General features: G+C 43.4%; 1 protein-coding gene across 1 annotated transcript in view; it reads left to right on the top strand.

Annotated features, from left to right (window-relative positions):
• The first annotated feature begins 5,589 nt into the window (after positions 1–5,589).
• Positions 5,590–20,006, top strand: part of SLC35F1 (solute carrier family 35 member F1) — a 262,855-nt gene continuing 248,438 nt past the window's right edge. The window contains exon 1 of the mRNA XM_067294793.1: positions 5,590–5,821. Within this exon, the coding sequence (XP_067150894.1) occupies positions 5,604–5,821 (218 nt within the window). The 5' untranslated portion in view covers positions 5,590–5,603. The remainder of the gene's footprint in view (positions 5,822–20,006) is intronic.

Raw genomic sequence — 20,006 nt, 5'->3', positions numbered from 1 at the left:
TTTGCCAGCAGATTAGGGACTCCTTCCCATTTGCCTTTTCGGTACTGAATGTTGATAAGGGAGATGAAAGTCCCCCTCCCTGCAGCTTTCTGAGGATGTGCTGTTGCTTTCTTTTTGAGATTCAGCTTTCTTTCCCTTCTGAGGTTTGATTCTGTGAGTGACCTATGCTGTGAGCAAAGTAGGAAAGTTAATATGCTGTTCTTAAATAACCTCTGCAGGATTCACTTATTTTTACTCCAAATTAGAAAAAGTACAATAAGGTAAATGTCTACACCTGTCTAAAATCTGCTGGTAACTGTGGGGTTACAGCAAACCCTGCTGAAATTATAGCTGCAGCAGTTTAGCAACTGAAATTCTGACACGCCGGCAATCAGAGATGAGATGGAAGTGCTCCCTGTCCTCCTCCAGAGAAATCGAGCTACCCCAGATGTTCTCTTTCTGAACTGGTCATGAACCTTGTGCTATTGTAAGCAAAGGCATTCACAGATTATTTGTTGTATTTTTTATTGTGTCTTTGTTGCTCATCCAAGGTGATGGAAAACTAATAAATCCTATTTAATTTTACTTTCTCGGTATTGCATAATCTATCTTTTTTATATGGATTCAGCTGCTTGGTCTCAGGCTCCAATGGTATTGCAGTGTGATTTCTGCACATGCGTGTGTGTGTGTAAATATTGCCCCACAAGAGTGAAAGTTATTACAGTGGGTCTGGTATATTCCCTCCTGCAACTAATGAGGGATATAAAATATCGATATGGCGGACGTCAAAATTTGGCATTGTTACCCCTAACCTTCCACACTTGTTGTGTGATCCAAGTGCTCGGTCTCGCTTCATTTGTGACTTCAAAGGAGCAAGGGCAGAACGGGAGAAGCAGTTATGTTTTTGCCTGCTTCCATGTCCTTCCTCTCCTGTTTTGTTAGACGCAGAGCTGCTGTCTAGGAATGGTGTGTGGGCTGTGCGCTGAGATCCCTAACAACTATGTTGCTTTTCCACAGCTGTTCATGCACTAGTGTACATGACTAAACATGCTACACGGATTCAAAACTGCTGATTTCTCATCTGCTGAGAAGTTGCCTTGCGAGGCCCTGATTATCTGTAATCACCTCGCAGACTGCAACGATGAGGCTGAAATGGGACACTGGGTGCCTGAAAATCGAGGAACAGCATGAAGGTTGCATCGCTCTGCTCTGTGCCTGCTTCTTTTCTCATAGTCAATCTCACGTATTGGAAACTTGTGAATTTTCCGAATCTTTCTCAGGTGTTGGGAGGTGGCAGGAAGAGTTGGGCTTTCCTAATACAAATGTGCCTAATGAGAGGCTTGAAAGGATTTTGAACACAGGGCTTTTGTGCACACCACACCTTGCCTCTGTGCTATCACTTGTCCCAAAACAGCACAGTAATAAAGGCTGTCACTGCTGCATAATGCAGTACTGTTTAAAGATACCTGGGTAGTCTTAAATAAGGTAGGCAGAAGTGCTACAGCTTCAGGACAGCACGCAGCCCACACTCACCAAAAGTACGAATACCCCTCTCTGAATGCCATGCAAAAATAAGTAGGATGAATTTAGGGCCTGAGCTAATTTTGACCGATGTGATGTTGCTGTAGACTGTGCTAACCAGGGGTTCTCTCATTCTCTCCAGCTGCAACTCTTTCATTCCAGTTATAAGATCAAATCCTAAATGTAATGGTTGATTTATTATTAACAATCAAACAATGCTTATATCAAATAATAATGTTTAATATAAATCAAATACTGCATCAAATATTATTCAATATTAATAAACCAAATGATAATTTTGATTTAATCAAAGAAAATATAGAATAGTCATTCAGAGAGATGAAAAAGAGAACGTGACTCTTCCTCTTGACAGCCTTGGTGTTTGCCTGTGAGGTGACAGACCATGTCCAGTGTTGGCTAGAGCTGCTTCAGTAGCTCAGTTTTCCCACCCCTGGAAAAATGTGATGAGACTAAATGCCTGACTTAATCTCCATGACAAGCCAAATAGCCTTCTGATTACAACACTCACATCTGGTCCACATCTTAGGTGAATGCTGCAACCACCAGAATTTGAGTCTATTTTCTTGGAGCTGATCATTATCTTAGAGACCAAGGGAGGCCTATAGTACAGTCTGGTAGGCAGGAAACTCAACTGGAATAGGGAAGATTAAGTTTTAACTCTGTCGAAAATCTGGCTAAGCTGAGATAAGACTCTAAGTCTCCCACATCCAGGGAGAGTGCTCTACCTACCTGGAGATGAATGTTCACATTTGTTCACACTATGCAATCAGTCATAATTTTTGTTGGTGCTGTTTTGCCCCTCTAGTTACTGGTTAGGCTCTGGTGCTTCTGCTCCAAGTCTTGCCAGGTCTCAGGTAGGCTCAGAGCATACCTACAAAGTCAGACCCCCAGGAGAGGAGTTCCCCACCTAGCTTAAGTGGTGTGCTTCAGGTCATCAGGATTTAGGCTTGAGCCAGGCCTTTGAGCAGTGTGATAGTAGCTCAGTGCAGCTGCTGTTTCAACAGCTTCGTATGTGTTTATTGGCGGAAACCTTAAAGTAAAAAGGCAAAACACTTCTTCAGGATAAACCACAAAGAGTCATTGGACTAACATCTAGCCGGTTCACCTATTAATCGGTGGGATGAAATGTTTAGCAGAAAATGTATTTTCACAATTATACAAATTATATTATTATCTTTCAGTAAAATTAATCCAGTTGGGTGTTATATTAATGAAGATGCCAGATGTGCCATAGCTGAATATCTTCATGCTGCGAAACAGCTCTAATGGGAGCTGAACATGCTTAGCACTGCGTTTGAAATCAGGCCAGGAGTGCTCAGACTGCAAGGGATATTTAGCCATATGAACAACATTCTGAGTAATTATTAAGATGTTAAAATGCTCTGTTCCCAGTCACTCACTACCAATAGTATGGTTCTGTCAATCTGTTTATATTTCTAAATAGGATACATTCAGTATAATTGTTCCTCCTAGTAATTTTGTGTAATCATGGAAAAGAAAACAGCATGGCTAAGCTGTGACATTAAATGCATAAAGCCATACGATAGTATAATACTACACATGCTGTATGATACTGAGACAAAATGAAAGTAATTGGAAACACTTTTATTGGACACTGAGCATTGTATTAATAATAAATACATATGTGCAAGAAATCCATTTAGCCATGGTGGTAGCAGGGGTGTCTGCATGGGCTGACAGTTTCCCTCTGTATCAGTAAAAAGTGGGCTCTCAAATTCAGTGACTGTGCTGAGGGCGGTATTTTCCTACAGACCTCCTCTTTACTGGCAGATCACAAATTGGACTTCAGGTATGCATTCATTTGGTTTAATCAGTAGAAATAAAGTTACACAAACACTATTGTTTTGATCTGCTCAGCTGTCAGATTAGTCTGAAGTGGCTGTTGAACATAAGGAAGCAAACATATTTCTTATCTAAATGTTGTCATTATGGACACAGAGAGTATTTCCAGAATATTTGCAGTTGTCATACAGACACAATTTTGGAGAAAGTATGTTTAATGATGGACCTGAAAACATTAACAGATGTGTACAAGAGGTATATGAGATAGAGATGAACATGTGAGTGTGGGGTGCTGAACCCAAAAGGCAATGGCGCACAATGGAGAGGGCTGCACATAATGACCAACCCTGCAAATAAAGTTGTGACACATCATTTTCAGGCTAGGGGAAACATCTGATGCTTTTGAGGCTCTGCTCCTTCCACTTCCAAGTGCCGTCAGGGAGAACGAACCTTATCTCTTCTCCACTCATGGAAACATGTGGTTGCCATAGAGGGGATAGGAGAGCAGAGAATCTCCTAGCAGCATAATCCGATTCAACTGAGGTTTGCCTCACACTGAGAGCAGTTGGCATTCTGCCCAGAACTCAGAATGAACTTTAGAGGATTTTGAGTGAGTGATCCACATCTTCAAAAGCATTCCACGGCTGGAACAATATGCTCCGATGGATCTAGTCTCACAAGCTATTCGCTTGAGACCGCTGAGGTGCTCAGAGCAAACTGCAACATTAAAAATTAATGTTGGCAAAAGGAATAGTCCCTATAAAGAGATGTTACCAACCTGAAACCTAGTCATTAAAAAAAAAAAAAGTAAATGTAATTTCAAGTATTATATCTAGCTGATTTCCCTGGGGGACACTCTACAGTGTTTACAACCCCATTTTCCTGCTTTTTTACAAATGTTTCTCACTCCTTCATGGCTTTGTGTAAGACTCCTACAAACAGGAGAAACAGTAAAAGAAATTTTGACAAAAATAAATAGGGGGGACTGACAGAATGGAAAAGACGAAATTTCAAATTTATTTCAATTACTGGCACTCTTTGCAAAATTAACAGGTAATACATTTTGGAGTGATACGATCAATTTAAAAAGGTATGTATACTTTTAACCTCCTCTGAGCCTAACTCCTTGTTAAAAATGAAATATTTCACTATTCAGAAAAAGAAATATTAAAAAACACAGTCATTCCATTTATCTTCAGAGAGACTCCTTGTATTTAAAAGAGATGACTATTAAAATCTGCAGGAAAGCTGGACTAGGCATGAAGTGAACCATCTCCACAAAAAATGTATGTAGACCTGAACTTTAAGCATAGAGACCATGATCCCTCCTAACGGTCAGTTATGTGCCCACCTAGCAAGCATGAGAGCAAGAACTTTTTTCAGCAGCATTTTTTATTTACACTTTTTTTCCCCCCCAATTCCCTGAAGGCACCGCATGCCATGCCATGTCTTGAAGGACAAAGGTAGGGTAATTCCTGGATGTTTTCACATCATACCAGCAGATGAGGGAGATGCCATATAGCTCAGCTGTAGACAAGAAAAACATTTAAGGGTTGAAAAATGAAATAAAATGAAATAAAATGAACTTAGGAACACCAGAAGAAACCCAGCGGATATTTAGTCAGGTGGGGTTTGGGGGTAAACGTTTTTGTTTGGCGTTTTTCCTGTCCCTGCGGCGGGCAGGGCTGCCGGCGGGGGGGGCGGAGGCCCCTGAGCGGGTTTCGCCGACCTCGACGGAGCCAGCGACAACTGCGGGGAGGGAGGGCGCTCGCCCCGCTGCGCCTCCGCGGGTGCCCCCTGGGGGCGGCCTCGGGCGAGACCCCCGGGGGCGGCGGCGGAGGGGGGGGCGGCCGGGCCGGGCCGGCGCCCCCTGGCGGCGGCGGCCGCCTGGGCCGGGGCAGCGCTGTGGCGGGCGGCGCCGCGCACGGCTGTGGCGGCGGCAGCTGAGCTCCGCGGGGCGAAGGCGGCGGAGCCAGGCGCGGCCGCGGCGGCGCTGCGGAGCCAGGCGCGGGCTGGGAGGAAGGGGGGGGGGAGGAGGAGGGTCGGCAAACTGGTGGCACTTTGTAGACTGTGAGCGGCGCTTGCTGCTGGCGGCGGCAGCCCGCCCCTCGCCGCATGGCAGCCCAGTGAGGGAGGAGTGGGCGCGGGGCTGGCGCTGCCCGGAAGACGAGGGAGACAGCGCCGGCGGCAGCAGCGCCCGCCGCCGCCTTCCCTCCCGCCCGCCCGGCCGGGATGCGCCCTGCTCGCCGCTGAAGCCCCGCCGCTGAAGCCCCGCCGCGATGCTCTCCCCCGAGCGCCACCGCCACCACCCTCCCCCGCACCAGCACCACCACCACCCGCCCGCACCGCCGCCGCCGCACCACCCGCCGCAGCCCAACCATGTCGTGGCCACCATCGAGAACCTGCCGGCGGAGGGCGGAAGCAGCGGCGGCGGCCGGAGCGGCGTCTCCGCGCCCTCCTTCAGCGTGCGCCAGCGCATCAGGAAAGTGCTGAACAGGTGAGGAGCGGGGCCGCCCGCCCCGCGGGGCGTCGCTCCTGCCCCGCCGCCGCGCGAGCAGGTGCCGGGGGCGGGGGGCGGTGTCTGGGCGGCCGGGCGCGACCGTTACCCCGCGGCCGGGAGGGAGGGGGCGGCGGGCGGCCGCCCCCGGGGCGCCGCGGTCACGGCGCCGCCCGCGCCCTCCCTGCTGCCGCCCCGCCAGGGGAGCGGCGGGCTGCGCGGGGCGGGCGGCAGCCGCCGCACACGCGCCTCCATGTTACGGCCGGCGCGGCGAGGCGCGGCGCGGCGGGCGGGGATCGAGGCGGGAACCCCGCGGCGCCCAGGCCAGGAGGGAGAGGGGCGGCTCGAGGGGGTCAGCCCCGCCGCTGGCGGTGAGGGGGCGGCGGCGGGAGCCCCCGAGCTGCCCCCGGGCCGGCTGCGAGGGGCCCTTCCCCGCCGGGGCTCCGCGCCCACCTGCCGCTGCCTTGCCCGGGAAACTTGCACCCGGGGGGCCCCCTGCCTCGTCCCGCCTGGCCCGCTGCGAGCCGCCCTGGGAGACCGCAGACACTCCCGGCCCTGCGGCTCCGGGCGGCGGCGGAGACCTGGCCGGGGAGCGGGGCCGGGCCGGGCCGCGGCGCCGGGAGAGCCCGCGGCGAGGCTTCGCTTGGTTGTCAGGGAGAAGCCGGCGAGGCGCTGGCTGGTCGCTGTGACTGTGCGTTGTAAATGCAGAGATGCCAAAACCGCAGGGTGCTCGGGATGGGCGATTTCACCAAACACACAGCAAAACCCTGGAACCATCTTAAGTTCTTTATGCTCTTCTCTCTGCAAATTACTTTTTCTTCTGCACTGTGTTTGATCGGGTCTGAGGTTTTTTTGTTTTTGTTTTACTACAAGATAATGTCTGTCTGGAGCCTATCTGGTTGTGCTTCTCCAGAAGGAGCCTCAAAACTCCTATTTGAAAAGCTAGCTGAAGCCATCGCTTCTGCATAATGAGTTTTACTTACTAAATAGACCTAAACAGAGAAGTTGTAGCATTATAAGCACCAATGGGATGGTGTGTGCCAGTGTCGACGTTTTTGTCCCTTCTTTAGTTTTTGGTAAGTGTAATATGGATGAACTACTAAGGAAAAACATCAGCTCTTTTATCTGGGTGTACTGGTTTTGAAGATGGAGCTCCTTGATTCTTTCAAGCTTTTAAACATTAGGAACTTATTATCATTGTTACCATCTATTTCTGAAGGCATTTGTCTGATTGTTCACAGATCACTGCTATTATATGCAGTTAATTAACTGTTACCATTCTAGGAAGATCTCAAAAGCATCAGTCAAGGAGGAAATATTTATACTTAGTTATTTGAGCATATGAAGTATTGAAGAATAGTTGATACAAGTAAGGGCTGTCTCAGCTCAGACAAACTAAATTGTTTTCTTGTATATGTGTACCTGCAACTCTCAGTGTAGTAAAATTCACATGATGTCTCAGCCCAACTCTCTGTGTCGTGGGAGGTGTCCCATGTGTTTGCGAAATCCTGCCCCCCTTCTGCTTGGTCATCCTGAGTTCTGTCAGTCTTGAAATAAGACATTAGAGAAAAGAAGTTTCTCAGGGGCAGCAAGAGATGTATGAAGATGCAGTCAGTAGATCAGATACAGAAGCAATAGGTACCTCTGTTCAAGGGCAGTAATAGCAATCTCTGGGGAACCATCAAATTGACCACACTCTAGATGGCTAGGAAGTGTTGCATTTGTTAATCTCATTCAAGTAGTTATCATGCTTATGCATATATGTGACTCTCAGCCATATATCAAGAGCCAAATCAGTTTTTATTGTTAAATATACATGGCTGAAATGACATTATCTAGATTCCTTTTAAAGGGAGGAAGAGGATAGAAATGGGCTCTGGTGACTGAAACTCAAATCCCTGTTCTGACTGATTCCAGAGCTTGAATCTGGGAGCTAAATCTCCCATCTACCAGGAGTGCCCTAATGAACTCAGAGGAATGCTTGGTCACTTCTGCACAAGCATGTTCTTTTTGCCTCCCCAAATGTGAAACAGAGACAAATTTTGCCACATTTAAGTGATTTATGGAGCAGAATTCTCCTAAGGGGGAGAAGACGTTATTGTGGAGGTTCAAGACAGCCTGTATTTACGTGAATCCTTAGCCCATCACGAAGTTTGTATCAAGGGAAATTTTGCCCAAGTTAGATTACCTTCTGCTTTACATAGGTGCTAAGGTGTGATGTCATGGCTTTCATACAAATATTTCTGTTGATACAATGAAATTAATCCTGACAGAGTGTTTATGTTTCCATCAAGTATGGCAAAAATCACATGCAAATATATAAGGGAAAGGAAAAAATATACATGAAATAGATGTAAAGAAGTAGGAAATAGTATTGGTGTCTTTCCTTCAGTTAGTTTTTTTTTCTACTGGAAATGTAGCACTTTGTCTATGCTGTCTGTACTTTGCATTGTACCATTTGCCTGAGACCTATTTGTGAAAAGTTACTGATCGACTCATTCAGTTGAGCTAATGTGTGCTTCTGTTTTCTGCTGGAAAGAGTGGGGGTTCCTAGGAGAGACGGACAAAATAGCAGGTTGACGTGAGCTGGGATTGCCAGAAACCTGTTTGGAATCTGGAACTGGTCTGGTCAGAGGAGACAGACAGCAGGAGAATGGGGACAGACACTGGCAGAAACTGTGCAACATTTCTCTCTTACTTTAAATGTAGTAGTAGTTCAGTCACCCAGGCGCCTGGTGATTCCTGAATTGCTTTCCAAGGCTTCTCTTAAAATTGCTTTGCAAGCTATGGAAACTTATTTTAACTTCACCTTCCAACCTCTCCACCATACTCAATAGGTTCCAAGGTAATACTGAAACAGTGGAAGAAACCCCCCCAGAGTGCTTCAGAGGGAAGTAACATATTGAAAGCAGAGCTGGACGGCTTTAAAAATCTATTTCAGTGGTCATAGCAAACATTGCGCTCTGTGAAAAGTTGGCCATAACAGAATACCAAAATAAAATGCAAAATTGAAGGGTCAGAGTCAAGGAGGAGTGGAGACGTGCAGTGAAATTGTGGGATTTGCTGGAATAGTTTGAATATAAATTCTGAGCTGCTGTTAATAGTGAAAAGGTCCTCTGAATGAAAAGGTACTCTGAACAAGCTTCCTGTTATCCTTGAAGGACAGAGGATGACTTTGAAGGGCAGTTGCATTATGGGGAAATGTTGTGGTGAGTACATACTGAAAATACATTTCTGGACCTGTGACTCACACCTATGGTCCATGAATCCTAGCTGTGGTTCCTTGTCCTATACCTTTCTTGTGACATTTGCGCAGCTGGCTGATCCTGCCCTGATAATGTTGCAGGAGAGAGGAAAGAATAATTTTGACTGCTTGATTGCTTGCTTCCCCACAGCTTCTGGGAAGCCAGGACTGGATTCCACCAACTCTGTCTGCTTGTAGAAGACCACTTAATAAACAGTGACTCGCTTGCTCCATCTTGCCTCCCATCTGTAACAGGAAGCAAGAAAAAGTGAGGGGGGGGGGGGAGCTGTTCAGGGCTCCGTAATTCTCCATGACTCCACTCTGGGACTTACCATTTCAGAGATACCTGTTGGTTGATCCGAACTTGTTCTGCCCGGCTGTACTCCCTAGAGGAGCTGGACAGAGAATAAATATTGCTCAAACATAGAGGAAACAGGTTGCTAAGTGAGTCAAGAGTGAAAAGGGAGTTTTTGCAAGAAAAAGGAGTGAATATCTTTAGATCCTCTTGACAAAGTTTTGTTTTGTTTTGTTTTGTTTTTTTTACCTGAGTAAATCAGATTATTCTGGGAAACAAAAAATTCTATAGCCAAGTCAATGGACTCAGGTCTCCAAAGTGGCTAAGCCCCTATTATTTTAGTGTTTTGCCTGATGAGGACTTTTCTAGAAAGCTAGATAGCACATGCATTTTCTGGGCTTACCCTTGCCTACCTCTAGTACTTTCATTAAGAATACTCACCACAATATCTAGTCATGGCTTATGCTGTTGTTTGAAGGGTCTCTTCTTGTGCTTTTTCTTGATCTCTGTCTGTAAATGGTACTCTGCGTTTTTCAAAAGTTTCCTAAGAAAACATGTCAGAATAGTAGAAACATAGTCAACTTGATATCAGAAAATGGAATACGAGTAATTTCAGACACTGGCTCCCGTGCCATTTTTTAAGCAGCTTTACAATTATGTGTTCTGCTCCCATGAATTGTGAAAGCTTTCTCTGGAGCAGCGGGAGTCTTTCTTCTTCCTTGCCTGCTTATTCGGCTTCTCGCATAAATTTCAGCCTCGTGCATAAAACCAGTGTATGGACTAATTACTACTATCTTTCTAAGAAAAAGGAAGAAAAAGTAATGTTATTAAAAAGAATAATTCATTAAGCAAGACAGTGATTAATTTTGTTGCCAAAGTGAACAAAATGAAATGAATAAAAGCAATTTGGGTTTCACTTGATTCTTATTGTCGGAAAGCCCAGCTGTTTGGGTACAGTCTGAGTAAAACTTTTGCTTTTTTAATATGTTACTAATTCATCCCATAATGGAGCAATGGAACTCCCCTGTAATGGAGTTAAGGAAGAATTTGGCCCACTAGGCTACTAACTTTGAACTTTAACTGTGTGTCAAGGCTACTAACTCTTCAGAGATGCCAGCTGTTTAAATTATACTGCAAGTATCAAAAGCTCTAACCCAATGAAATATTTTTTCTAATAATGCATATCTACATAATGAATCAGATAAGAGGGACTTTATGTACTAAAAAGAACTTGAAAATGAATAATAATGAAATTGAGGCAACATATTTCATAGCCCCAAAGTATCATCATCTTTCAGTCGACTGATCAGAGATGCAAACAAACCAAATAATTTATGGCATTTCTTTTTTAATGAAAAGCAACTCAATGATCAAATATATCACTTCTAGAATCCCCAAAAGAGTGAGTATTCATAACCATCAGTTGCTCCGCTTTCTTCTTCAAAACAAAAGGATTGGCTTCCTTTGGGGTTTTTATTCTTTAAAAATTAGATAGTTACTAAAGTCCACCCAGAATAACAGTAACTGTAGAAGAATGAGTCAGAGTCCCATTTCAGTTAGCTGTAGTTCTCCATTTAGGTAAAAATATTTATACCATTTCCAAGTAAGTAAAAGAAAACGAGCATTTCGAGCGTAGGTAAAGCAGCTAAGTTGGCTTTCTTGTAGCTGTCATTGTCATTCATTCTGGGGAAGAAAAGGGTCATATCTGCCCGTATGGAAGCACCCCTACAGATTTTGTACATGTCTGCAAATGTAGCTGAGTAAACAGTTAAGAAAATATTTGCAATTGAAAAAGGAGTTTCTTTCTTCCAGGTGTCTGAGATTTCTCATTGAGAAAACATAAATTGGCTATGTTATGGTTATACTGTGACTTTTTGCTGTTGATTTCCACTATTCAGATATTATGAATTGGAAGGGATGAAGATTTTTTTTTTTCTGAAGGCGTGAAACAGTATAAAATTCAACTGACTAAAAGTTGTCTACTGTTTCCTTTTTTCATTAGTTTACCTGTAATCACCATTGTGAAAGCAGATGGCCTCTGTGAATTAGCTAAGGTTCCCAATAATTTGTGTGCATAAGGGAAATATCTGTAGAATAGGAGAAGAAAGTTGTCTTCCTCTTTCCCCTCCAAACAAGTTATTTCAATGAGTGTATGCTTATTGGCATGCCGCTGTACACTTTTAAAATGCTTTGATTTAGGAGTGAAGATAAAAAGAACATAAAGCTTTCAAGCTGGTGCTGTAACAAGCACTGAAAGTCTTAGTATAGTTTCAAAGTCTGTCTGAGCATGGTTTCATAACAGATTTTAGAGCTAATGTCCTAAAACTCTGTTGCCCTTGCCTTTCTTTTCTTGTGAATTTTCACCTTACAAGATGCAAACTTTGTCAGTCCTATTCTGAAATAGGAATTGCCTGAAGTATGGTGATTTAATATGGTAAGTGCACTGCACTCTAAAATCAAAAGCTCACATACTGATTGGGAGGGGCAATTTGGCAAGGCAAATTATGTGGCTTTCTTCTGTCTACCTATGGCATTCAGAAGGCCTGTACTTACTGGGTGCCTGTTTGTAAGTGGGAATTTTTGACACTGGCTGTACCGGGCTTTGGGAAGGGGTTACTGCCTCTTGAACTAGGGAGGTTTCAAAAGAGCAGCACTGTAAATGGCTCCATAGAGGAAGCTGGAGGAATGGACAGAGTGGCTCTTATGGGATGGACAGAGCAGCTTTAATGTGCTAATGAGGGGAAGGCCAGATGCCAGCAGTGATCAGAAGAGTTCTTTGTGGCTCTGTGTCTTTGGAGATGGCTGGAGTCTCTGTCCTTATCGTTCTTGTTTCTGCAGGCGGAGAGAAACACAGGAGCTATTAGTGAGGTGTTCCCTTCCTTTAAGTCAGCAGATAGCCTTACAAATCAGCACTTGAATACTGATTAGGCATAATTACCAAGAAAGCTTAGGAAGAAGAACCTGGTGAAGAAGCTTGATTTAAAAAAAAAAAAAAAAAAAGCCCAAACCCCAACAACAGAAACTCCATGCTCCAAGATTGTTTTACATGTGAACTGAGTTCAAATCAGCTGAAATCACTTGTTGCAAGAACAGCTTTATGGGGACTCATAAATTGCTATGACTGTAAAGTATGTAAGTATTGGTGGTTGTGAAATTCGTGTTGTGAACCACTTAATCTACCTGGCTCTGCTTATTTCTGTCATGTCTCTCTCTGGGATTTTCACTGGAAACAGTTGTTTTTGAAGCTTGCCTTTCTGCTTTTTCTGACTTTCTCTCATAATTTTTTTAAAAAAGCATTTCTTCAGTACGTAGGCTCTCTTCATTGTTGTTTTTTTCTCACAGACTCCAAATAATTGAAGTAATGGGTTTGACTTGCATGCATCGCATTCTTCTTGGTACTATTTGAACTGAAGAGCAAGAGATGGAGAAAACTTTCCCCACAGCCTGTCTGTACGCTGTGAGAGTACCTGTGCTATAGCTTTCTGCTGTTCTTCTGAGGGGAGAGTACTTGCTTTTTGGGGATGTACCTCAATACACCATAGCAGCCAAATAATTTTCTGTGCTGGATGACCCTAGATCTTGCCATAAAGGTCTGCCCAAACATGACTTCATGTAGATGCCGCTGTAAAAAAAAAATACAGTGATGCTTATTAAGCTTACCTTTCATTGTGGCAGATCCAGTTATTTAATTTCAGGTTCCTGATGGTTTCGTAGTCAGTTGCTTTCTTACTTTCCCTTTCCCAGTAGTGACCTGGGGAGCCTCATTCCACCTTCAGATAGATTTGACCTGAGGAAGTATGTGACAGCGTGCCATTACTTAGAGCTGGATGGGGAATCTTCTCTTTTGGCACAACATTTTTTCCATCAGAAAATGTAGATGACTCGAAACAAGAAGGATGCAAGAAGGATGCAAGAAGGATGAGGTTTTTCCTCAAGACTGCATATTCAGGAAAGTTTCTTGCATCTAGATTTTTTGTATGGAGAGCAAGCAAGACCTCACAGTAATCTGGTGATGGGAGTACTTATGTAGGAGACCAGATTTAACTCTCTGCTTTGCTACATCCCTTAGGGCTGCTGTGGACTGTGCATGTGGACTGTGTGGTTCGCTCAGGATGAAGAACTTCAAAAGGTCTTGGCTTTGTCCTGATGCAAAATGGGAAAAGTTCTGAAATTTAAAAGTTTGGTGAAACTAGAAGTTGGTGTTTTTTTGTTTTTTTTTGGCCTGGCACATCTCTCCAGGCATTTCAGGCTTCAAGGTGTTTGTTTATGAAAGCACACTATGCTTGAAACAGGTTGCTGCATCTCTAAAACAGATAAATGAGGTAATTTATGTCCAGTAGCTAGACCATATTTATTACCTCCCAAGCCCTGAAGTTAATTGCAACCTGTAAGCCCGTATTAGCTGATGATGGAACAAAAACAAAATTTGAAACATTTATGGTAATGGCCATTAGTTTGCTTAGCCCTCTCTGGTGTTCATTTGTCAAAAATGTTGCGTGTATGTCCAGAAGCCTGCTTGACTATATTTTATTAAGCCACTTTGATTTTAAAATGATGCTGTCTTCTGTGCCACATTCATTCTCATTACTTTGTCCCATCTGGCAGGTATTCTGATGTGACTTGACTTTTTGTTTTGTTTTCCATTTGCTAGAAATAGAAAATCAGTTAAGAAGGGACTAAGTGTTTTCCCCCTCTGTTTGAGGAAGGGGGTGTGGAGGGAAGCTACCAGCAATGTGGAAGGGAGATACCTGGGTTCTGTTTCCTACACCAGTGCCTCTTTATCCATTTCATTAAAGAGGAAGAATTTCAACAGAGTTCCACTCCTATATCTCTCCAGCCTAATAACTAAAATCCTAATCCTTAATGTCCAATGAGACTGGCAGCTAGTAGCTCAAATCCTTTCAGACAAAGGAGGAATTTGAGTCTGAGTGAGTGTTGTGACTGCAAGGTAAAAGTGGGGGAACTTGTCTCTGCCTTTTTTTAAAGAAATGAGGTAGATGTCTAACTCCAAGAGCAGATTCAAGATTGTGACCCTCAGAGAGGGGAAACCTGAAGTTAGTCACTGACGGATAGTGACCTAATGCTCTGAGAGGGGTAAGGCATAAGCTGTACCCTATCTTACACTTTTCTGTTGTTTACCTAGATTTGGATCTTTGAGTTGTCTACCCAGATGCCTCTGTGGCTATCCCAGGATGCAATATTCTTCTGCATGGTGCTCTGCTTTATTTTCCCCTTTGAAGATGCATCATGAGATAACTGCTGGAAAACACAAAAATTTTGCATCTGTATGACTGCTGCATAAATGTAGTCAAAATGTCTAACTCTCTTGAATCTCTTCTGACATCCATTAATTTTGCTAGTGCGATTTTTGAACTGCTCTCATTACTGCCCCATGTTATGATCAGAATAAACAGGGTATCATGCCTGTGCTGCTAGAAGTTTATGCACGTCACTCTGCTGTGCCTTAAGGCTTTGATACTGTGGCAATATGGCTAAAGGAGAAGCTGAAGCATCTGCATGCGGAGGATTTCTGGACCTTAACCTGGCTGTGCCTGGCAGGAGCAGTAGTAGAATGGTGTTGTAGAATGGGAGTGGATGTCCAACCTCTGTGTCTGTCCTTGAAGGCTGTTCATCAGAGTTCACTCAGGAACTGTGGCAGAAGTTTCCTTAGCGTAGAGAAGTATGTCGCCACCACCAGGTGTATGAAAATTATTAGTCAGTACTTAATCCATTTGGTACTGGCTGATCATCTGTCAAGGCTTTTTTCTAGGTTGCATGGAGGGTACCATGGTATGAAGCTTGGCAATATACGAGGTGAACAGCTTTGCACGTGTGGGGTCCCCAAGGTGCATGGGGGCCATCAGTTGAGCCAAGGAGCTTTTCTTTGTCTCCTGTTTCAGATCAAAGAGTTTAATAATAGAGAGGGATGTTTTCTTATGATATTGTCAGAAGCCATTTCATTAGTGTGGAAAATCCATCAGTATTAATATTGGGTGGCCTGGAAATGTTCAGATTTAGAAACCTTTGTTTACTGGATTATCCCCAAGGTATAGAAGGGTCTTTCTCAGATAGGTAGGGGAAAACCAGAAGGAAGCCCAACTTGCTATACTTGCATAGTGGTGGTTTTAACTGTATAGGAGTGGGAGAAAAACTCTAGCTGCATGAGCAGTTGGGAAGGAGCTGCTTTGCCTTGCAATGCATACAGAAACAAAGTGCTGTTGTTAGTTATTTTGATGCTTTAGGACCAAGAAATAATAAAATTAAAAGAATTACGCTGCAGTCATTTTAAGCCCAGATATTTTATGGAGTTTAAATATCTTTGTGTTTTCAGTGGCCTCTGTAGGCTGATTTGGGCCATTTACCTGCTGAAATCTTTTCTTACTAGAAGCTGAGAGCAGTAATGAAACTGAGCCAATGTTTCTTTTCTGTTGCTTCTTTCCTTTTCTATCTCTGCTACTGCTACATACATGAAATTGTCTTTGATATTTTCTTTAAAAAAAGAAAAACAAAAAACCTTCCTGCTGCTAGTATACTGAGGTCTGTAGGGATTGTGGTGGGTAGATTGAAGGTGAGGAAGGACAGCAAGCAGCAAGTAGGTTGGGAAGAGTTGAGCAGGGAGCTGGGAAATATTTAATGCTTATGGGATTTGATACTTGAAGGAAATAAAACTTTAATATGGTAGATGCAATTTTCATCAGGCAGAGAATGAGGATTAAGTACTGTCAGTCAGAAAAAGTTTCCAAGCTTCATCTGACGTGGTGGGAGACAGCCAGCATCCAAAAAGTAGCTTAAATCTTTCTGTGCAGTCATATCATACTATGGCATGTAATGCTTAAAGGTAAAAGTCTCTTCTGCACTTTCAGGTTGACTGTTTTGTAGCTGTGTCTTCTGCAAGCAGTTCCAGTCTCTGTCTTCAGGGGATTTTTCTGTAACTGGCAAATCCAGCAGATCAGACAGAAACGTCTCCTGTAAACCCATTTTCCTTCTTGGTCTACCTGATATACACAGGGAACTTCCGGTCAGATTTTTGGATATCTGACCCACAGTGGTGGGTGTCTGGTGGGCTGGGGAGGATGCTTTGTATTAAAACTGTCATTCGGGAATTTAGAAATCATCTTTTGCAGATGTACAGTCCCGTTCCTCCCATGGACAATACCTGTGCGTATTGCCGGAGACCTTGTGCTGCTGCCTCCTCTTCAGGCTCTTTCATCAGAGCAACTTTGCTTTGATTTACCACTAACCTCACCACTGTTTCTTTTGGCAGTGTGAAGAGATTCAGTAGACTCCAGGACATGTGGAGAATTTAATCTAGAAACACAGCAACAAGGTGGTGTGATGGTTGTAGGAGATGTATGAGGTCACTGCTTACTGGTATTGAAACGGAAAATTCCAGGGTTTGTCTCATTTAAACAGAAAAGCAATGTTTTATCAGAACAACCCTTTTGTAGTGGAATGCACTCAAGTAGAAAGACAGGCTAGGTAAGTTGAGATGCAGTATGAGATTGTAGTTGGAGAGCTGCCAGGAGTGGAAGAGTTACGTTGCCTCCACATGAACCAAGTACAATCTCTAGGATTCAAAGTTTCTCCTGTTCTAAAGAGGTTACTTGAATGAAGACACCAAATACTTCTCTAATAATTCACTTGGAAAAAAGGCTCTGTCTATGTGTGAGTGCGCAAGACCTTTTAAGATGGAACTAAAAAAGTTATCCCAATTTAACATTCCCTTATAAATAAATTTTAGCACATTCTAACTCATGGAAGAATTTCTGTTAAATTTGATGTCTGAAAATGTTCATACATATTGATTTGGTAGGTATTATTGTGTTAATGGAACTTATTATTATTCAGCTAGATTAATTTATTAGATTTATTCCTATACTGTTACAACCTATGGATGTATTAAGACATATTACTAAATGAGCCCACAGAATCAATACCAATTTGTATTCTCATTTACAAACGGTCTTAGTATATCCAAAATACTGTTATGCTTAATACTGTTTAGCTGCGGTTTATTTTGAAGCATACATGCTGTCTGGCAGTTTAAAATTTGTCTTTTCTTCTCTTTATCCTTTAATGTTCTATTTTTTTTTTCCACTTATATTTTTGTTTTAGCAAAATAGCATACATCAAGCATTGAAAAAGCCACGACCATACTCTGGTCATAGGGACTAGTCACTAACTTATGGATTTGCAAGATTAGGGCTCTGAGACCAGATCTACTCTTTGATACATATTTTGCCTTTATGCATAGCAGGGTTCAAAGCAGGAGAGGGAACAAAGGTGCAAATTTAACTTACAACTAAGTTGCTTGCTGAATGTACTACATTTGCATGTTTGTCTTTGAGAAGCAGCCATGTGTGCATTTATCTTTCAGAAGCAGTGGTGTTTGTTTGAGAAGCAGTTGCATGTATCTGCGCAAATGCTGGCTGAAATGGATAACTGATGTACGGCAAGAAGGAAAAGGGTGTTGCTTGCCTGCTTGCTTCCAAAGCAGTAGCATCAGATGCTACTTGCTGAAATCTGCAGTGTGAGGTGAGAGAGGCACAGGGCCATAACAAGTAATGGTTAGAAATGGTGAAGAAAGCTCTTTGGTCACCAATTCATGACTCTGGTACACAGAACTGATTACAAGGAGAGATTAATCTTAAGGCAGTTCTAATGCTACCATTACTATTATGATTGCAGTAATAGTGATATTTGGATGTATCATCCTTCCTTCATTTGGACAAACTAGAAACGTTCTGTGACCCTAGGGAAGAGAATTACGGAGATCAGTTGACTTCAGCTCAGCCTTTAAATCCAATCTAAAGAAGCTCACCAAATGTTTCTGTGGAGAAATCTCCAGGAGCTGCGGGTGCCCAGAAATAATGTTCAGTGGTCAGTAAGATGAAGCTGCTTCAAACTCAGTCTTCTCCAGCCAGCAGTTCTTCGTTGTTTTCTAGAAAAAGTTGCAGTATCCACTCAGCCCAGTATACTGCTAATCTAACTGCCTTTTGATCTGTATTTGCTTTTGCTACTGTAGATGCTGCTTGTGCCCCACTATTGTTGCTAAGGTAGTAAGAGCTCAAGCCTGTTAAATAAACATAACAGCATACACAAAAAGACCGATCAGATGATAAGGAAAACTGAGTGGAAAAAAAAAAAAGCCTTGCATAAAAGTATGATACAGAAGCAGGCATCAGAGTCAGAAAGATTGGGATATGCTCTGTGAATACTCCCTGCCTGATTAAGTTGTGGGATTTGGGAGCAAAGCCAGAATGTAATGATTTGGGTCATTTTGACCATGCTAGGCTGATAGTTTACAGGAGAGCTGGTGGACAAGAAGCAGCTCAGCCAGCCTTTACAATAAGGGGGAAGGGAGAGGTGGGCTTTTGGCTTTTTTGTTTTTAAGATGCTTGTATTGCAACAGAGGATTAGGGGAAAATACTGTGATTTGGTGGATTCAGGAAAAGACCATAGCTCCTGACTTACAGTCCAGGATTGGACACAGATTGCTTTTTTGGCCTTGGGCCAGATCTGTTAACCTCTCTAGGTCTGGTTCAGCATCTGTAAAATAAGGATAATTAAGCTTAACTACCTGAAAGAGTTGCTGATTAGTTAATGCTTGTAAAATGCTATACAGTGCTATAAAATACATTGTAAGTGCTAAGAAGTACCCAGAAGCATCTGGTCTGCAGGTACTGTAGTGCTGCTCTGAAACTTTATGAGCAAATGTTTGCCAAAAAACAGAATGACTAATGTGTGTATTATATGTAGGCTTTGGCAGACAAAGGGGTGGCATCTTTTTAAAGGCATCCAACTTTCCTGATCTACCTACTGTCATAATGCATGGTGGTTTTTCCAAGAGCACCTGCGATGGTCTAGCACTGAAACTGGTGGGAGCTGAGGCTGCGGCTCCAGAGTGATGTATTGGCAGTGGTGCTAGCCTAAGGAATCCTTGCTCTGCTCCCAGCTGCTTATTCTTACTCTTTCCCCATTCCTTGTCTACCTCTCACTGCTGCCAATAGTGCTGGCAGAGCTATTTGCCTGGCTGAGTGGAGAATGAGATTGGTGACTTGATCCAGATGGGGGAAAAAGTGGAAAAAAGTTTTTGTATTTGTTTTTTGTTTTTCCAGATGGACCTTCTCTCCACTGCAGTTTATTATGTGGCTGCATGAAAGTGTGGATTAGCACAATGAAAGGGCTGGTGCAGGGCTGGGAACAAGCATCTAGAGAGAAAGAGGGCAGGGGGTTGGGGCTGCTGAAGCTCTTCTGACACGGACTGTGGTGCCACAAACTGTGTCAGCCAAACACAGCTGGTACCGCTGTCACAGGGGTTTGAAGGTATGACAGGAGGTAGTGAGCTGCTGTTTTTTTCTGCTTTGTAGGACATACTATGATGATTTCATTGGAGGAATGTGTATGGTAGTATAAAAGATACCATTTGGTATAGAGCTGTTCCTGGTAGAAGCTTACCATGCTGTGTGTGTCATGCTGTTTGCGAAACTACATCTTCACACGAGCGTTTGGGATGCTTACGATGTGAATATATGGTATTGTGTGAATAGTGTGCATGTACATGCACACACTGATTTGTTTTAATAGGAGACTTTGTATTAAAAAAAAAAAGTGAGGGGGAAACCACTTGGTTTCCTAATCAGCCA

Source organism: Apteryx mantelli, chromosome 3 (assembly GCF_036417845.1).
Source record: "Apteryx mantelli isolate bAptMan1 chromosome 3, bAptMan1.hap1, whole genome shotgun sequence".
NCBI lineage: Eukaryota > Metazoa > Chordata > Aves > Apterygiformes > Apterygidae > Apteryx > Apteryx mantelli.
Note: the sequence above shows the minus strand (reverse complement) of the source record. Positions and strands in the feature narration are given on the sequence as shown.